Source organism: Lonchura striata, chromosome 3 (assembly GCF_050655825.1).
Source record: "Lonchura striata isolate lonStrDom1 chromosome 3, ASM5065582v1, whole genome shotgun sequence".
NCBI classification, from domain to species: Eukaryota; Metazoa; Chordata; class Aves; order Passeriformes; family Estrildidae; genus Lonchura; species Lonchura striata.
Window position 1 is genome coordinate 95,953,542 of NC_140705.1, and position 17,408 is coordinate 95,970,949.

Here is a 17,408-nt window from a genome sequence, read left to right on the forward strand (position 1 = left end):
CCAAAGATCTTTTTGCAATTAGTATCAGAAAAGTAATAGTGACTTTTGCTCCTAGAAGATTATAGAAATTTAAAAGTGCAAAGGCAAGTGCCTGGGAATCCATTCTGTTCCCTCAGCTAGGGCATTGTGAATTGCATTTCACTCAAGGAAAAATGATTACATCAGCTGTTGTTGTATGAGAGAATGGCTGTCCCGTACATACCCTGAGCAGGTGTGGAAAGGTAAGTTTCCTATATGGACATCTTCCTTTGGATTCAGTCAATACCAGATATTGTCAGAGCATTTGGGAAAGACTCCCTGTGAACAACCAGTGCTGGGTTGAGTTCTCTCATGCTGAGCAAGTGTGTTGGTTTCAGTCCAGCTGGCAGCTGTGTACCCGGCAGCTGCTCACTCACTGTACCTCCTGCACAGTGGGATGGGGAGGAGAATCAGAAAAAAGAAAAAGAAAGAAAAAGAAAAAAAACACAGGTTCAGACAAGGACCATGCAATAATTGAAACAAGTAGAATATAATAATCATAATTGTAATTAAGAAAAAATAAAAATATAAAGATAAAAATAAAACCCAAGAAAAGCAAGTTATGCAAAATAAAATTGCCTGATGCCAGCCAGTCCCCAGGCAGCCATTGGTCCCTTCCAGCCAACCTCCCCAGTTTATATACTGGGCATGACACTCTATGGTATGGAATATCCCTTTGGCCAGTTTGGGTCAGCTGTCCCAGCTGTGATCCCTCTCAGCTTCTTGTGCAACTCTCCACCAGCAGAGCATGGGACATTGAAAAGTCTTTGAATGAGGGTAGGCACAACTGAGCAAGGGCTAAAACATCAGTGTGGTATCAACACTGTTCTCATCTTAAATGGCAAAAACAGCTGCACCAGCTATTGGGAATAAAATTAACTCTATTGCAGTTGAAAACAGGACAGCAAGTTACTAGATATCTTTCATCATAGTCCTATCATTTTCCCCCTAGAAATTCTTGTAGGACTTACAAACACAAATCAGGAGCATTCCCTTATCAAAAAGGGACCCCTGCGACTAAAGAGGTGTGCCTGATATTTATTCTTAAATACTGTGTTGTGGATTACAGTGCAGATTAGAAACTTGAACAAGAGCAATTTGCTATGTGCAAAGTTTCTGCTGAAGGATTTAATCTTCCTAAATAAACTCCAAAGAATTCAAGGCTTGAGTGCCTGGACAATCCGTAACTGTTTTGGTACCTTTTATATGTGATATTTCAGGATTGATTGTGATTCCTTTTCTGAGCCTTGGCCAGGAGAAGGCATTTAACAAGATGTATCATGACAGCTTAGTGGGTAATTTGTGCCCTATTGGCTGCTTCTCTCTCATTCTCTGGGCCATCAGCCCAAAACATGGCATGCTACTACATAATGTGCAATTAAGCTTTATGTGCTCGTGGACAGTAACATCTTTAATAGAGAAACATACTGGACCTCTTCTTTATCCCACTAGTGGTTTTGATACTGAGAGTTGGAATTGCACACTGTCTTGCCCAGCAGAAGGAAACTCAGCATGGGAGGCTTGCAGTGACTTGGGAAACGCTTCTGATTCTTAATAATCTCTCTGTAGGCAGAGGATCCCTAGACAGGATCCAGTGACTTTTTGCATGGCTTTCCAGGAGCAGTGATTGTTGATGGGACTGTTCTGTGCAGTTCTCCACTCCACTTTTCTCCTTGTAAAGCTTTGACCTTTCATCAGAAGTATAAAGGTTTCAGAGAAAGTTGAGAAGACTCAGTAAGTCCATTAAATAGCTCTAGAATAATAGCAGATGAAGATACCGGTATCCTTTAGCCATGGAAAAAGACCCTACAGGGAGTAAAGGGCTGTAAAATCCCTAATGGCCTGCAAAGTCAAGTGCAAGAGTTACAGAATAAGTAATAGCAGAAAGTAACAAAAGTTATTTCAGCTGAGTGAGTCCTTGAAGGAATGCTAAGAATAAGGCAGCTGAACATCTAATTTTATCATGTGGTTTCTTACTTCAGAATGCTTCAGTGTCAAAGGAATGGAAGGTGGCAGAAGCAGTACCAATTTTTAAATAGCTTCACAAGATACCATTCCCTGATACTGATATGTCCATGACAAAGAATGAAAAGTTGTGATAAGACTGGGATTAGTGGACAGATGGGTGAGGATGATCTCATGAACAGAAGCCAGTATGGCTTTACAATGGCATCTGTCTACAAATGTGTGGAGATCTTGCAAGGTGCCTTTGTGTTTGTGAGGATATTAATTCCTAAGATACTTGACAGTAATAATTTCCAAAGTAGCAGTTGGAAAACAAATACAATCGTAAGAATTTCCTGTGCCTTGCTCTGTCTGACAATTCTGGAAATTCTGTTATTCAAATGTAGCACTACCACAGGAGTGTGCACCTGATTCTAGGGTTCTGGGTCATAGAAAGGAGGAAAAGGTTGGCTCATCTGAAAGCTGCAAATAGGCATTTTACTGCAGTTTGGTGAAAGGTAGTGGGAAATGGCAGATTTTCCTGTCCTTCTGATCATGCTGATAAACAGAACTGGAATATAGTTGCAAATAGGATGTTTGCTCATGCTAAATTTTATTCATAATTTAGTGTTGATTCTACACCATAAGTCAAATGTATTTGCCATCACATTGTCTCTCCCTGTAGAGGGAAACTGACAGGCTGAATCTTGTCAGTTCTGCATTATTTAGCTAAATAATTTTATTAGAAATATAGGACCTCACAGCCTACAGCATCCAGTTTCCTTTTGATAGCAGAACATCAGATTTCTCTGCTAATGCATTGGTTCATGGAGAACTATTGACAGTAGTTTTATTCTCTCCTAGAGGATACCAGTTCTTAGAAAAGGAACAAGTGTAGAGCACATCAGCCATGAGCATTTGTACCTGCCATCTTATGAAGAAAATTGTATTAGCCTTTTTAGAGTTTTATTTTCTTAGGCAGCCAAGTGTGTCAGGCCACATTGTGCACATTAAACACAACTTAGGGCTCCTGACTAAGCCGTATTTGAGCCAGACAGTGCAATGAGTCTGCATGCTAGGACTGCCTTTTCCTGTTCTGTTTATGTCTTCTGGCAGCCCTTGAACTCTGCATATCAAATGTACTGTTCTGCATAATGGACTGTCTAATCTAGAAGAAAGCTGAATTGAAGTTATGGATTTAGAGTTGGAGGAACAAGCTAACTGCAAGATATCATTGAATCGGTGTCAAAATGTTGCATGCATTTCTTTTGTAGGTTTGAAGAAATTTCACTTATGGAGCCAAAACCTGAGAAACAACTGTTGCATTTTTATAAGTTTTACTTTCCTTTCTTAGTACCTTTCATAGGCAAACTGGAGATTACAAGATGCGCTTGGTCCTCGTGCACATACTTCATATTTTTGGTGAGAGCCACTCTCACTTACTTATCAGAAATTGTTCTTGTAAATCTATTCCAGCTAATCATGTCAGTTTTCGAGAACAGCATGAAAGAAAGGGGCATCACTGAAAATGAAGCCTTTGACTGGGAGAAGGCTGGTACAGATATCTTGTTGTCCACTAGCACCTCAACTCCACCACAGCAGAACACCAGGCAAACAGCAGCCATGTTTGGGTGAGTGTTGTAGTTGCATCAGTCGGACAGTGGACAACAAGCTCAGTTCTTTTTTTTCAAGATTTCAAGGCCATTATGATTCTGGGAAGTTCAAACAGCATGGCAGGCACCACTTGATCTGACTTTTTTAATATTCATTTATGTTTGTGGTGGTGGATCATGAACTGAGTACAGCTGAGTGCATGCACTGCTCACACCTCCAACACAGCTCCTCAGCCTGTTTACATTGTGTTTTGTGTGCTGCTGCAAAGGTACACAGAGACTAATGCTCAGAGGTACACATGAGTCCAAACAGAAAATGTTTGATAAGGCCTGGTTCTCTGGTCTGTCTTGGTGCTTTTGGGGGGCTGACATTAGGGGATAACAATAAGTAATTCCTAGTAATGTTATGGAAGATAAAAACTGTAAGGCCTAGTAAGCCTCATTTGCTCATGCAAAAGGGGAGGTTTCTTCACAGCTCAATATGGTGTGATGGGCACTTGTGAGGAAGGTTTCAGCCTGTGTATCAAGGGTCCCAAGATGCTTTCACTGATCCATCCTGCTGTCTTTGTAATATTCATTACATGGAATCCTCCTGTTCTGATTCAGGATGTCACATCTGAGACTGCCTGTTTTTCAACTAAGTAATACCCTAAAATCTGCTGAGGAATTCCTGTGGGGCAGTGTAATAAGCTGCTTTCTTTATATACTGATAATTTTACCTTTCTTTTTGTCTCTTTTATAGGGTGGTTAATGTCACTCCGGTACCCGGGGACCTGCTCCGTGAGAACACTGAGGATGTCCTACAGGGTGAACATTTGAGTGATCAAGAGAATGCTCCTCCCATCCTGTCAGGTCGGCCAGTGGAAGGTCTTGGTCAGGCTCCAAACACAGCTTTCAATGAGGGTGAAGTTTGGGAAGAGACAGATGTGAATCGCAACAAACTCAGGATCAGCATCAGCAAAGTAAAGAACATTTTCTTGTCTCCTGTGACTGTTGGATGTAGGACAATGGTTTCATAGACTGCTAGAAGCCTCTGTAGTAAGCCCAAAAAGTATTGAAAAATTCTCCTGTGGCAAGGGGAAATTACAAGGAATTGTTTCACAGAGTAAAAGCCATTGGGATTAATTTAGATCTTTATGCAAGTGACATTTTGGGGGCCAGTAATGCTAAAATGAATCTTTTTTACCATCATATAATTATGTAGGATTTAGATATTTCAAGCAAGGAAATTCTAGTCCTTGCATAGCTAATACAACATCAGAAATGTCCCAGGCATGGAAATTAAAAACCAAAATGTTATTGTTTCCCAACTTCTTGGGTAAATAAATGTAATCAGAGATGTCTTCATAAGCTGTATTTTTCTATACCTTGAATCATCACTCATTTTTCTCTTCCTTTTTTAAACTTTCCCTTTTAAGGGTAAGAAATCTATAAGGAGCATCTAACAATGGTTTCCCCCTATGAAGAGTGAGAGAAACCATTACTTCATATTCTTATATTTCTGAATTCCAAGATCATATTAAGTTTTTTTAGCTTATGTAAAATGTACACTTCAATTTATTTTCCTCATAATCTCTATGGTGTTTTCAGTCCTTTCTTGTAAATGTTGCCTAATTTCTTGGAGGCATCCCCAGTGAAGGTTGATTCAATGATAAATGTCAAGTATAAGAATCTGACAGTTAGTTTATTAATAAGGTTAATTTACATATTGCAAGTAAATTAGTATTAGTGGCAGGTCATCAGATACATACAGAATCTGTTAGCAGAGAAACATTCACCAGACTTAAAATGTTGTCAGGGCCTATCAGATTCACATTACAAACCTGTTTCTAATGGACATTTGTAGACTGGCATACTAAGTCTGTTAGTCTGGTAGGGCTGACCAGAATTCACTTCAGTCTCTACTAGTACAAAGTTAGTCCTTATTTAAGCAATATTGATATCTCCACTATCCTTAGTCTTATTAGAAAACATGATGCATTAACAATAAATAATCTAATTTACTTAAAATTCTCCAATGCAAATAATTCAGATCAATGTGTTATCTATATGAAACATTAGCAGGGACATTCTCCAGCACTGAGAAATTATGAATCAAGTTGAAATTACTTCTTCATCTCTCACTGGTAACTCTGCATTGCCAGAAGTTTTCATTTGAAGGTATATGAAATAAGAAAAGCCTGATAGAGAGGAACAGTTCTGTTCACACAATATAATTAAAAAAAAAAAAAAAAGAATATTACAGAAAAATCATAGAAACTTCTGTGTGTTTTCTTTGTATTTCTGCCACCAGGTGTCTTGATGCTCTTCAGTCAGACTTTGCACAGGGGAGTCCTTTCTCTGTGCTAGTTGTGTGTCATGTCTTATGTACCTCATTCACAAATCCTGTCATAACAGCAGCTAAAGGCAGGAGAGGTTTCTAGAAACTCCACAGCACAGCCAGGTGACTCTTGTGCCAGGCACTGTGCTAGCTGTTGTCAGGTTGCTGCCAAAGGAGCTTTGGGAGTTTCTCAGCATGGCAGTGAGCACTTCAGCTCTGACAGGTTCTGTAGCTACACAGCAGTCTGTGCAGCAAAGCCCAGGGCAGCAAGCTCTACAAAGCTGAAGTCCTTTCTTTGAGGGTTGTTATCTTTAGTTTGACTCTTGCCTGTCCTTTTGCTTTGCTAGACTTACTATCTTTAGTCTGGCTGTTCTCTGAGAGAGGATTAGTTTTTATTTAAGTAACAGTCACCACGTGGAGAAAAGGATGCTTCCAATTTGATACCTAAGGGCACACCTCTACCTCTGCTTGTAATCTGAGGCATTAGAGACACAAGGGCACTGGTGTGTTTAAACACCTTCTGCTATTCACAATATCACATCCTTCATCTTCCAGTCTTGTAGCACTAGAATTAACTGGCTCTCCCTGTCTTACTTTTGTATTTAGATGAGTGGAGCTAATAACTGTCTAAGATGATCCTTACTTCTCTGTGTAGACAATTCAGGTCTCCTTCTGTCCCACTTCTCCCATTTCTGTGGTTAGGACAGAATTACTGTCACTGTTCTCCCGCACCATCCCCCAGTTCTCTGCTCTTGAATATTGCCAAGTTGATGCTATGCAACAGTTACATCAGCACTTTGCTCCCTTCACAAACACATTTGACCTTTGTTCATCGCTAACCTTCTCCTGGCCATGACTCGATTACAGATTAAACCATTATAATCTATTCTGCTTTTCCTCTAATGCTTGAAAGTTCTCCTCCACTCTCCTTAGCTTCAAAAGCTCTTTAGTTATGCATTCCAACTCCAGCTTGGGTGGTTTAGGTCTGCTAATTTATGGGCACTGACCGATTTGCCATGTACACATTGCATGCACAAAAACAACTGTCTGGATCAGCAGCATTTTACTGAGATTCTGATTCTGGTGTTCAGACCTTCTGGCATTAATGGAGGACAGGGCAATGTAGGGCAGGGAAGGGTAAGCATTCTCCATACAGATCCCCAGACATAGGTAGTGTGTAGCAGGTGTGCTGCATGGCTGGCAACACAGCAGTGCTGGAGGCAAATCCTCCAATGCTAGAGGGCTGCTGCTGTAGCCCTTGGACCATTCTGCCTCTGTGCTTTCGCCCTTATCTTCCAAGGAAAATCAGCACAGTGGAAGGCAGAGGGCAGCTATGTTAGTCACCTACTTTTGCTCCTTTGTTTGCTCCCAAATTAAAAAAAATCAAATTTAGTAAGGCAATATGAAAGAGAAAATATGGAATGATAGAGTGTCCATGAGCATGTTCAGCTCCCTGCATGACCTTGGCTCTGTGGAAAGCTCTTACAGATGTTATGGTTGGGTGGATATCATGGAAGACTTTGTTTAAAGGACCAAGATTAAAACAAACAAAAAAACACAAACCACCCTGGTAATTAGGAGATGCCTTAGTCAGACCAGATGTTAAAGTTAGTATGTAATGTAATGCAATGTAATGCAATGTACAAACTTTACATGGCCCCTGCTTAAATGAATGTTGACAAACAAAGATTCTTAGATATCTTGAATAAGCAGTTAGGGTTTGTGTACTTGAATAAGCAGTAAGGTTTGCAGTAGGTTAACCCATGAGAAATCCTTTGGATCAACACTCAGGGCAATAGAAATGCATAGGCCACCTTTTAAAAATGTTTAAATATTTGAATTTATTTTAAAGCCATACCTTATTTTAATACCAGCTGATGGCCAAGGCAGTGGGACACTCCCTCCCTTTAGACATTGCTTGTGTAGATTGTGAAAATGCAGTTAAAAGTGTATCCTGGGAGAAAGTCCAGAGCAACAGTGAAGGATGGAAATCAATGTATTTGGTCAGATCTTGAAGTTCTTTGTGTTTACCCCCTCCAGACTCAGTGCATGGTGGAAGAGGAGCAGAGAAACGGGGTGTGCCCCAGTTCCCCTGTCCGAGTGCCTCCGGAGTCCCCGACCGCACAAGTGCGCTCCCTCCGCTACCGCCGCGTCAACAGCCCTGAGTCAGAGCGGCTCTCCACAGCTGATGGAAAAGCAGATCCACATGAAAGAAGGTTTGTTCACCCTCTGTAGCCTCCTACTACTTTAGCAGAGTCTTGAGGATTGACTGTTGAGACCAACCTAATCATTAGATCAGCAACCAATGCTTGCAACTTTATCTACATTGACTTTCGGTTCACCTCCTTCTCAACTTCCCCTTTCTTTGTCAAAAATTTTGATGTCTCACATTTGGAAGGCTCTCCCCAGAGATTCTGCAAGGCTTCTGGATGATCCTTGTTTAAAACACACTGCGGTTGTCCTAAAATCTGGGCAGCAGATGCTCTGGCTTTGTGCAGCAAGCTGCTGGCCTCTGAGATAGGCAGAGAAGTAAAGCAAGCAGCAGATGCAGGCCAAATGAGAATCATTGATCAGAACATGGTTTGGGAGTTTTTTCACAAGCCAGTTGATTTTAACAAAGGGGAAAGGTGTTGTCATCAAAGGGGAAATGGTTATCATCCTGTCTACAGGGGAAAGAGATGCTGAATTGGTTGTCATACTGAAGCACTTCTTCACACCATTGTAGGTTCTAAAAAAATATTTTTGTTTAAGCCTGTCTTTCTGAAGTCTACCAAGAACTGAGTGAGAAGAGCCTTTACAGGCTTTCTTTTATGGTCCCTGTCGTTAACCACAAACCTGATGTGTTTTGAATGGCTTCTTGCTGTGTCCCTAGGTCTCGAATGGATATCCCTGGCTCTCCCTCACGGCTCGTGTGCTCCTCTCAGCCAGCCCAGATGCTGTCCATCGATACTGGCCAGGCTGACCGGCAGGCGAGCGGCAGGATGGACGTGTCCGCGTCCGTGGAACACGAAGCCCTCAGCAATGCTTTCCGCTCAGTGCCACTCGCGGAGGAGGAGGACTTTGACAGCAAGGAGTGGGTTATCATTGATAAGGAGACAGAGCTGAAGGACTTCCACCCCGGTGCTGAGCCAAGCACCTCTGGAACCACGGATGAGGAGCCTGAGGAACTAAGGCCTATTGAAGATGGGGAAGAGAGAAGGCGCCTGGGGGCAGATGCTGCAGTGAGGCCGAAGACTCATGATGGGCGAAGTCGGGGTATGCTGCCTGTGACTGAGGAGGACAGTTCCCATAGACATGAAGGACCTTCTCAAACAGTGTCTGACAGTAGACATGAACAGCAGACAGGAAGTCCAGCCCACTCTCCCTTACATTCAGCACCAGCTCTCCGACAAAGGAGACGAGAATCTGAACCTACTGGTCCTCAGAGACAGGTAAGATCCCTGGGTCTGTACCTTGTTGCCTATCATAGCATCATCTTAGGAAACCTCTACTGTGCTGGAGAAGTCTTTGATTCCAAGCATGAATGCTCTTGTAAAACTCTTCTGACAGTGCTGGAAAATGTTGTGAACACCTTAGAAGTGCTCCAAAAAGCCCGTGATGTCCTTCAGAGGACACACTGTTAGGAAGATCTTTCAGCCATTTTGGTACAGGGACAAGAGGAGAGCACAGTTGTGATTTGGGTATCTCTAGTCACTCCTCTTATGCTCTCCCACAGAGTTTTGTTAGTAACTGCTTAGCTGTATGGAGGTGTTGCTAGCACATCTTCTCCACATAGTTTCTCAGCAGCAATAGGAGTGTATTGCAAGAGAATGACCTCTAATCTAATCACACATCAGCACTGCACAGGCCCATAGCAATGCAGATCATAAAACAACTCTCTAAAATGAATCTTTCTTCTAAATACCTAATAAAAAGCTCAGAGTAGCTAGCACATACATCTCATCAACCTTACTTCAATGAGAGGCATTGCTGTTACCATGTATTTGCTCACAGAAATGTTCTTTACCCATTGTGGTTTTTCCATATAGTTGTAGAGGGCTTTTTTTTCTTTCAGTTTTGATTTTTTCCAATGGTCTTCTGATGCTGTAAAGGAGTTCAGTTTTTAGTGGGAGGTGATTTATTAGATTATCTGGAAAAGCATGATACACTAGGCACAGAGTTCCTCTCATACCTAATCTTTTTTTTTAAGAAGAAGGTTGTCCCAGAGTGTTCAGTGCAAGAGGCAATCAAATTGTTCCCCTAAGAGCATTTTGTATTTATATATTGATTAAGATCTCTCATGCACATGGGATCCATAAGCACAACAAAGAGCAGGCAAGTTTTGGGTCATGTACACAGTGATACCTTCCTATGACAGACATTTGTGCAGTCCGCCTGTTCCTGTCCAGAATATGATAATTTCATTTCTGCTTCCCACTTGAGCTTATTCTCCAAGGAAGTGTTCACTGGACTGAAGCACATTAAAAGAACATCCTTCTGTTCAGGTCTTGCCCAGATTCCTCTCTTGTCTGGATCCCAAAGAGATCCAAGAAGAAAACTATGAATGAGACAAGAATCTATGTAAAAGGAATCAAAGCAAATCTTTGCAAATCACCAGGCAAGGTGTTCCAAGTTAAGGTGTATGAGCCTTTACAGGAAGGACAGAAATGCTGACACTAGGCACAAGGGCTGTCCTGCTGAGCACGGCACAGAAGCAGCACATGCTTCTCATAGAGACTGCATTCCAGTTGCAAGGTTCCTAGGTAGAGGTGTTTGCTGTAGAAAGCCAATATGTTGAATGCCCCAGGTCTCTAGAAATTGCATAAGGCAAGACTGGCATAGTTGGAAGGGTCTGTGTCTGAATTTGCTGTGGTCTGTACACTTTGGGGGTTGGTCAGTGCAAGACCTGCAAGATGCAATGAACATGGTAAGAGCCAGTTGTAAACAACAGCAGGGACACTTCACTGACATATTTACTGTGGCTAAAGAAGGCTGGAGAGGCCTTCTTGGCCACAGCACGTACACCCCTATGTGAAATGACTGGGGGAGCTGGATACAGTACAGCACAGAGATTTCTTATTACTGCACAGTGATATTTAAAAGGCAGGCAAAAAAGATAAAATAATGGGATTGGGGTTGATTACTGCTAATATATTAGGCAGCCTTTGTTCTCCAGCATATGGTATTTTTTTTTTGTTCCTATGTTCTGAAATACCCTCTATTAACTCTGTGGCCTAGCTTTGTACACACAGACCAACACTGGACTTCTTTAGCTGACTGGGATTTAGTTGTTCTTCCTTTGATGTCTGAATCCTTCAGTTACCACTACAGCTGTGCAGTGATACTCATATTTTTCCACTTGCTGTCACAAAACCAGCTATTAACTCTCAAAGGGCCGTGGTGCCTAAAGGAAAGTAGAAACCTGTTTTCCTTAGGTGCAGCAAATATGGAGAGATAGATGGCTGGGACACTAATAAGAAGTTGACCAAGGACTTAACTAGTGAAAATACTGAAGGCCTCATTAGCAATAACAGATGTTTCCTGTAGCTCATGCTTGTGCTTCTCTGGGTTTGATTAAAACTGTGATTAAGTTGTGTGTGTGTATGTGTGTGTGTATATGTAGGTGTAGGTGAGTAAATCTTCATTATCTTTAAACATGAACTGAGCCTGTAAGATAGGTAAAAATTTCAGTAAATGCTGAACTACCATGACTGAAGTCATAGGCTTTGTTGTACCCATTTGTGACCTAATTCTGGTGTCCCAAAAGCTGGTGATCATCCCTTGGTGTCAGTAGCATACTCACGGAAAGCAAATGGGGAATCCCTGATCTAATGCTTCTTTCTGTTTCTCCATTCTCTGGCTCCAGTCTATGAGCCATCACTTGTAACTGGCAGAAAGACAGTGACTTATGGATTGTCATAGAATCACAGCATGCCTGAGGTTGGAAGGGACCTCTATAGAGATCATCTAGTTCTGCCCTCTGCTCCAAGATGGATCATCCAGAGCAGGTTGCTAAGGACAGTGTCCTGTCAAAGTATCTCTGAGGATGGAGACTCCACAACCTCTCTGGGCAACCTGTTCCAATGTACATTCATTGTTACGGTAAAAAACTTTATAAAATGTTTAAATGGAACTTCATGTATTTCAATTTCTGTTCCTTCCTTCTTTTACTTTCATTGGACATCACTAAGAAGAGTCTGGATCCATCTTCCCATCAGGTATTTATAAATGTTATTAAGGATCTCCCTGAGCCTTCTCTTCTCCAGTCTAAACAGTCCCAGTTCTCTCAGCCTCTCCTCAAATTAAAGGTCTTCCAGTCCCTTCATCATTTTTGTGCCCCTTCTCTGGACTATCTCCAGTGTGTCCACATGTCTCTTGTACTGGGTATCTCAGAACTGGAACACAGTACTCCAGGTGTGACTCACCAGTGCCGAGCAGAGGGCAAGGGCAATTTCCCTCAGCCTGCTAGCTGCACTCCTGATGCATCCTGAGGGGCTGTTGGCCCTTTTTACCACAAAGGCACCTTACTGGCTTATATTCAGCTTAGAGTCCACCAGGACCTCCAGGTACTTTTCTGTCAAACTGCTTCCAAAACAGGTGGCCCACAGTGTGTTCTGTTCATCCTCACTTCCCTTTGTTGTGAAGGGGTGAGTGAAATTAATGAAATTTCTTTTTCCCATTTCACCAGTCTATCCAGGCACCTCTGAATGTGAGCAAAACCTTCTGTTGTGTCAGCTACTCCTCCCAGTATTATGTCATTTGTGAACCTGCAGAAGGAACACTCTGTCCCATCACCCCAGTCACTGCTTAAGTTGTTCAATAGTAGTGGCTGCATTATCAGCCCCTGGCTACACCATTAATGACTGGACATTTATTCTACACACATTATATTTTATGACCAGGAGCCCGTCCAGTTTTTAGTCTAATCACTGTCTACTTATCTAGCCCATATTTCATTGTTTTGTCTATGAAGATTTTATGGGAGACAGTGTCAGAACCTTTACTAAAGTCAAGATCAACAACCTTTTACCCAGTAGCAGCACAGAAAGCTCTTGGGTTTTTCAGACTTCTCCTTCATATATCCAGGTTGACTGAACCTTCATATGTTTGGAAATGCCTTCTTCCAGGAGGATTTGCTCCATGTCCTTTCCAGGCTGACCAGCCTTTAGTTCCCTGAGTTTTCCTCATTTAGAATTCAGATGTTTCTTCAAATATGTCAGTCTTCTAGAAGACACTATTGTAGCTCAAATGTGAGAGATGGTGCTGTCCTCGTTAAAACTCTGCGGGTGTAGGAGGGAGCACAGAATGATCAGATGCTGCTGTGAGGAAAGTCAAGTACAGAGGAGGCTCTGAATAGCCTGGGGGAGTTTCTGACCCAAATATTCTCATATATTAGGTATCTCCCAGTTTCAGATGACAAGAAAATGGCTGCAGTGGAGCATAGATCTCATGGGAAGACCTGGTATAAAGGAAGAACAGGAACTATGTCCCATTCAAGCCCTTCTCTTTGTGCACCACTCAGTACATTTGTTTAACAGAGCTCCAAGGGTTTACTTTAATGTATACATTTCAGGGATGTCCTGATAATGTCCTTAATAATAATAAGATTCAGGGGTTTTTTTATGCACTAATGTGCAGATAAAGCTATAGAAATAGATGAAGAATGACTGGAAGAAAAGATTGAAGCTGCATTTCTGTTTATCTATTAATCCTGACATAAGTTGCTGTTACTGCTGGAAATAATTTTAAACCCATACCTCTCAATATAATTTTAAAATCTGTCAAGTTCTTAAGTATGCTGAATAAATTCACCAATACTTGACAGGGATTGGAACTTACTGCTGCTTTCTGCAGTGAAAAGACTTACAAATGTTCATACCTGTATGAATTTTAGAAACTATTTCTGACTATGCTCAGGTCTATGCTCATAGGTTTTTCTTGACTCTCAGTCTCCCCTGCTGCTAATGCAGTTGTCATTGTACAAAATGTTTGGGGATTCACTTGCCTAAAACATGCCTGTCCAAATGATGTCACATCTAAAAAACCACAAGAGAAGTGAAAAAATTAAAGTGGGAGATGATATTTACTCTGCTTTACCTGTTCTTGAATATATTCTGCAGGGCTCAGAGAGCATTTTGCTTAGGCTGATTCTTACAATCCTAGAGTTCATCTGTTAGAAAATGTCCCAGTGTGAAGAGGCAGTAGTATATTTTTCCTCGCCAACTCAGCTGTGTAGTTAAAATCACTCTTTAAAATCATCTTGATGCTATCTTCGGCCTCTTTTGTTACCCAGCCAGGAGAGTGCCACAAGTGGACTTGCTTAAAATTGTCCATGTCTCGAGCCTGTGAGGGCAGCAGGGGAAGAGGTACTGTGTGTCTTGGTTTCCTTTGCCTTCTACAGCATCCTCTGTGGGCTGCTCTTAGGGGACCTGAGGGACCATTTCTCAGTGATGAAAAATGGGCATTGGCAGAGGGGAAGACTCATTGCTCCTCACCCAGTGTAATTCCCATTGGTCTGCATTTGATGCCTGCTGTAGATGATATGATTCTTTGACAGTCAGCTCCTTTGTCTTCCCTCCATGAGAAGAGAAGCTTGTCAGCTGATGGAGAAAGATGAATGTAGAGTTGGCCTCTTACACTTTAGATGCAGGGTCCCTGTCCATCCATGTATTAGGAATAAAAGATCAGCAAAAGGGTTGTAGTGGAAGTAATATTCACATATATTCTTTATATGCATATATGTGTATATATATATATGTATATATATCAGGTAATAGCAATCAAAACCTTAAGCTCAGCAGACATTCTTAATTACCTTTTATATCTGTAAAATACATTTTCTATCAACATCACATTCTCCTGGGACTTCACACACAAAGTGTCCTACTCACCCTGTCCAAACAGAGCAGGATAGGCCTGATGGAAGGTGGTCCAGCTTGGTTGCTGCAAAGGGATAAAGGGGGGCAGCACCTTCAGCATTGAGTAATTTAAGCATTGGAGCATCAATGAGAAAAGGTGGCATGTCTGTAAGCTCAGCTTCATCCTGGAGGCAGCAATACCAAAGTGCACTTACTGATGGGGTGTTTTAATTGCTTCGTCATGGCCTGGGCAAGGTCCTTGGTCCTGTGCTGTAGAGGAGGTCTCTCTGGCTAGCTGGAGTGATCCTTTGAGATCTGAGAAGTCTCTAACATATTGAGATGGTATATACCTTGGAAGTCATAAAATATACTGAACCCAAACATGGAACAAAAATTAGGAATAAAAACTCCAGTAATGCTTAGCTGTGCAGCTTGCAAATAGCACAACCAGGGCTGAATTTCTACACTATCTATGCAAAGAGGAGATGGTTGTCTTTATGAGAAATTAGAGCTGCTGTCTAGATTTTATTTGTCTCTCTCAAGTATTCTGTATGACAGCATTACATTATTATTATTATCTGAGACTCTGATCTATGCAGTGACATGCAGTACATTTAGGACTGTGAATAATTGCTTTTCACATTTAATGCCAACCATGAGCTGAGTAGCTCTCAGGCACTTCTGAAGATAAGATGTCTGCCTCAAAGCACTGCAGAGATATTGAAGGTGACAGGAAAGAGATGACACTGGATGACATTGAGCTCTTTTTCTAGTGCAAGGGCAACATCTCCAGTAAGGTAAGAAGAGCTGTTTGGGCTTAAAGAAAATCCAATATCACCTTTCCACATTTCACCTGCAGAGACTTCCTGAAAAGAAATGCAGCACAAGGAAGGGAATGCATTGCCCATTTTCCCTCCCTTCCTTTGAAAGGAAAAAAGTGATTCCAGGAAGAAAAGTCTTGTTCTAGAGATTGAGACTGCAGACCCTTGTGAAAGTGCTAGTTTCATAAAAGAGGTAGAAAGGGAAGGAAGGGCTCAGCACTTTCAGGGTGAAGTATCTGAAGTCATTCCCCTAATGCCTCTTTCTTCCATTCAGAGCATAAAGGGAAGGTAGGGACTGCAATCTCATCCTGACATAAACTGTCCTCAGTGGGTATACTTTCTCCCTCTCCTGGCTATCCCAGGATCACAGAAGCAGAAAAATAACCTAAGAGTGCATCTTCTCCTCATGTCCTCCTATGGTCCTGTGTTTTGAGATTCTCACTGAAAGGAGAATTATACTCTGCCTGCCTGTCCAGCTGCTATCTGCTTACCAAAACTGGAAGCATTAACACTCCCCCTGCAGGTACTCAATATAAAAATGTATGAGGAGGCCAGCAATGCAAGTGGGAGAAAAGAGAAGTCTACTAACAGCCCCCAGACTTGCTTTTTCAAATCCCTGGAGTGAGTTTTATTAAGAGTCATTGAAAGAGCTCCTGAGAAGCCCTCACTTTCAAATACACATAATCATTTTAGCACTGTTTCACCTTTTATCATTCATGTGGTTTCCAAATGTGTTCAGAATTTTACTCTTACCTATGTGCAAGATGTATGAATAGCCTAGTGATATGCCAAGATGATCATTACCAGTGGAACAGAGAGGTGAGGCATGTGGCCTGAAGAGCCAGAGGAGGGGACAGGATAGCAGAGCCTGGCACTGCTGGTGTCACTCTGGTCCACCTGTGGCTGGGGAGAGCATGGCAGGCCCCCTGTAATGACAGGCTTCCATGGTGCCCGTAGCATCCCTGGGAACTGATAGCCATAGAGAGCAGTAAGTAAGGCCCTGTGTAGAGCAAAAGCATTTTTCATCCGCCAGCGAAGATGTCCGCAGCATGCGCATCACAAACCAGGGGCGAGTCAAGTCTTTGCCTGACACCTTTTCCTCCACTCTTCTTGGTCTTTTTCAGTTGGAGGAGGACAGGCCTTCTCAGCACTCCCTCCCGAGGTACAGCCCCCTGAGAAGACTGGCGTCCTCCGTTTTCTCCTCCTCAACCCTGGAGACAGAACACTACCCTCACGTTGGTGGCACTTTCATACAGCGCAGCCGTTCGGCGGAGAGCAGCCCCGTGCGCATGCCCCACCGCAGGCACATGCCCCTCACGGCAGGAAACCACAGACTCATGCCTTCCGTCCTCCGCATTTCCAGGTCCCAGCTCCAGCAGGTGTGGGCCCGCTTCACACACAAAACATAGCCTGTTCAGGGAAGCAGCGGCCTCCATAATGCAATAATAGATCCCACCCACCCACAATGTGTCACCACTTAATGCAATATTGAATCCCAGACAACACTGGCCTAAGGTACTGTAACTTCCAAAGCCCCTGCAATCAGACCCCACAGAGACTGAAAACATCTGCCTTTCTAAACCTCCCAGCAGCCCGAGCGAGGGGCGGCAGCAAGGCCGAAGATGAGAACGCAGATGGTGAACGTGTGGTGTGTGAAAGAGGTGGATGCCAGGGCTCATCTGAAACACCCGCTCGCGCGTCCCGCGGCCTCGGGCTAGGAAGTGCAGGGCTGCCTCGCTGAACACATGCAATCGAGCAACAAATGTTGTCAAGTTGTGACTGGAATGGAGAGACTGTGGAGGTATCAGCAAGCGTTACCTTCTCAGCAAATCGGTTCAAGCATCTCTGTTGGTGT

At 42.6% G+C, this 17,408-nt stretch overlaps 1 protein-coding gene across 4 annotated transcripts in view; it reads left to right on the forward strand.

Moving 5' to 3' along the window:
* TTBK1 (tau tubulin kinase 1) overlaps nucleotides 1–17,408 on the forward strand; it is an 87,406-nt gene that overhangs the window by 45,493 nt on the left and 24,505 nt on the right. For all 4 annotated transcript variants that reach the window (XM_031504273.3, XM_085575820.1, XM_085575821.1 and 1 more), the window contains 4 exons: nucleotides 3,439–3,593; nucleotides 4,318–4,537; nucleotides 7,936–8,111; nucleotides 8,768–9,326. In XM_031504273.3, the coding sequence (XP_031360133.2) occupies nucleotides 3,439–3,593; nucleotides 4,318–4,537; nucleotides 7,936–8,111; nucleotides 8,768–9,326 (1,110 nt within the window). The remainder of the gene's footprint in view (nucleotides 1–3,438; nucleotides 3,594–4,317; nucleotides 4,538–7,935; nucleotides 8,112–8,767; nucleotides 9,327–17,408) is intronic.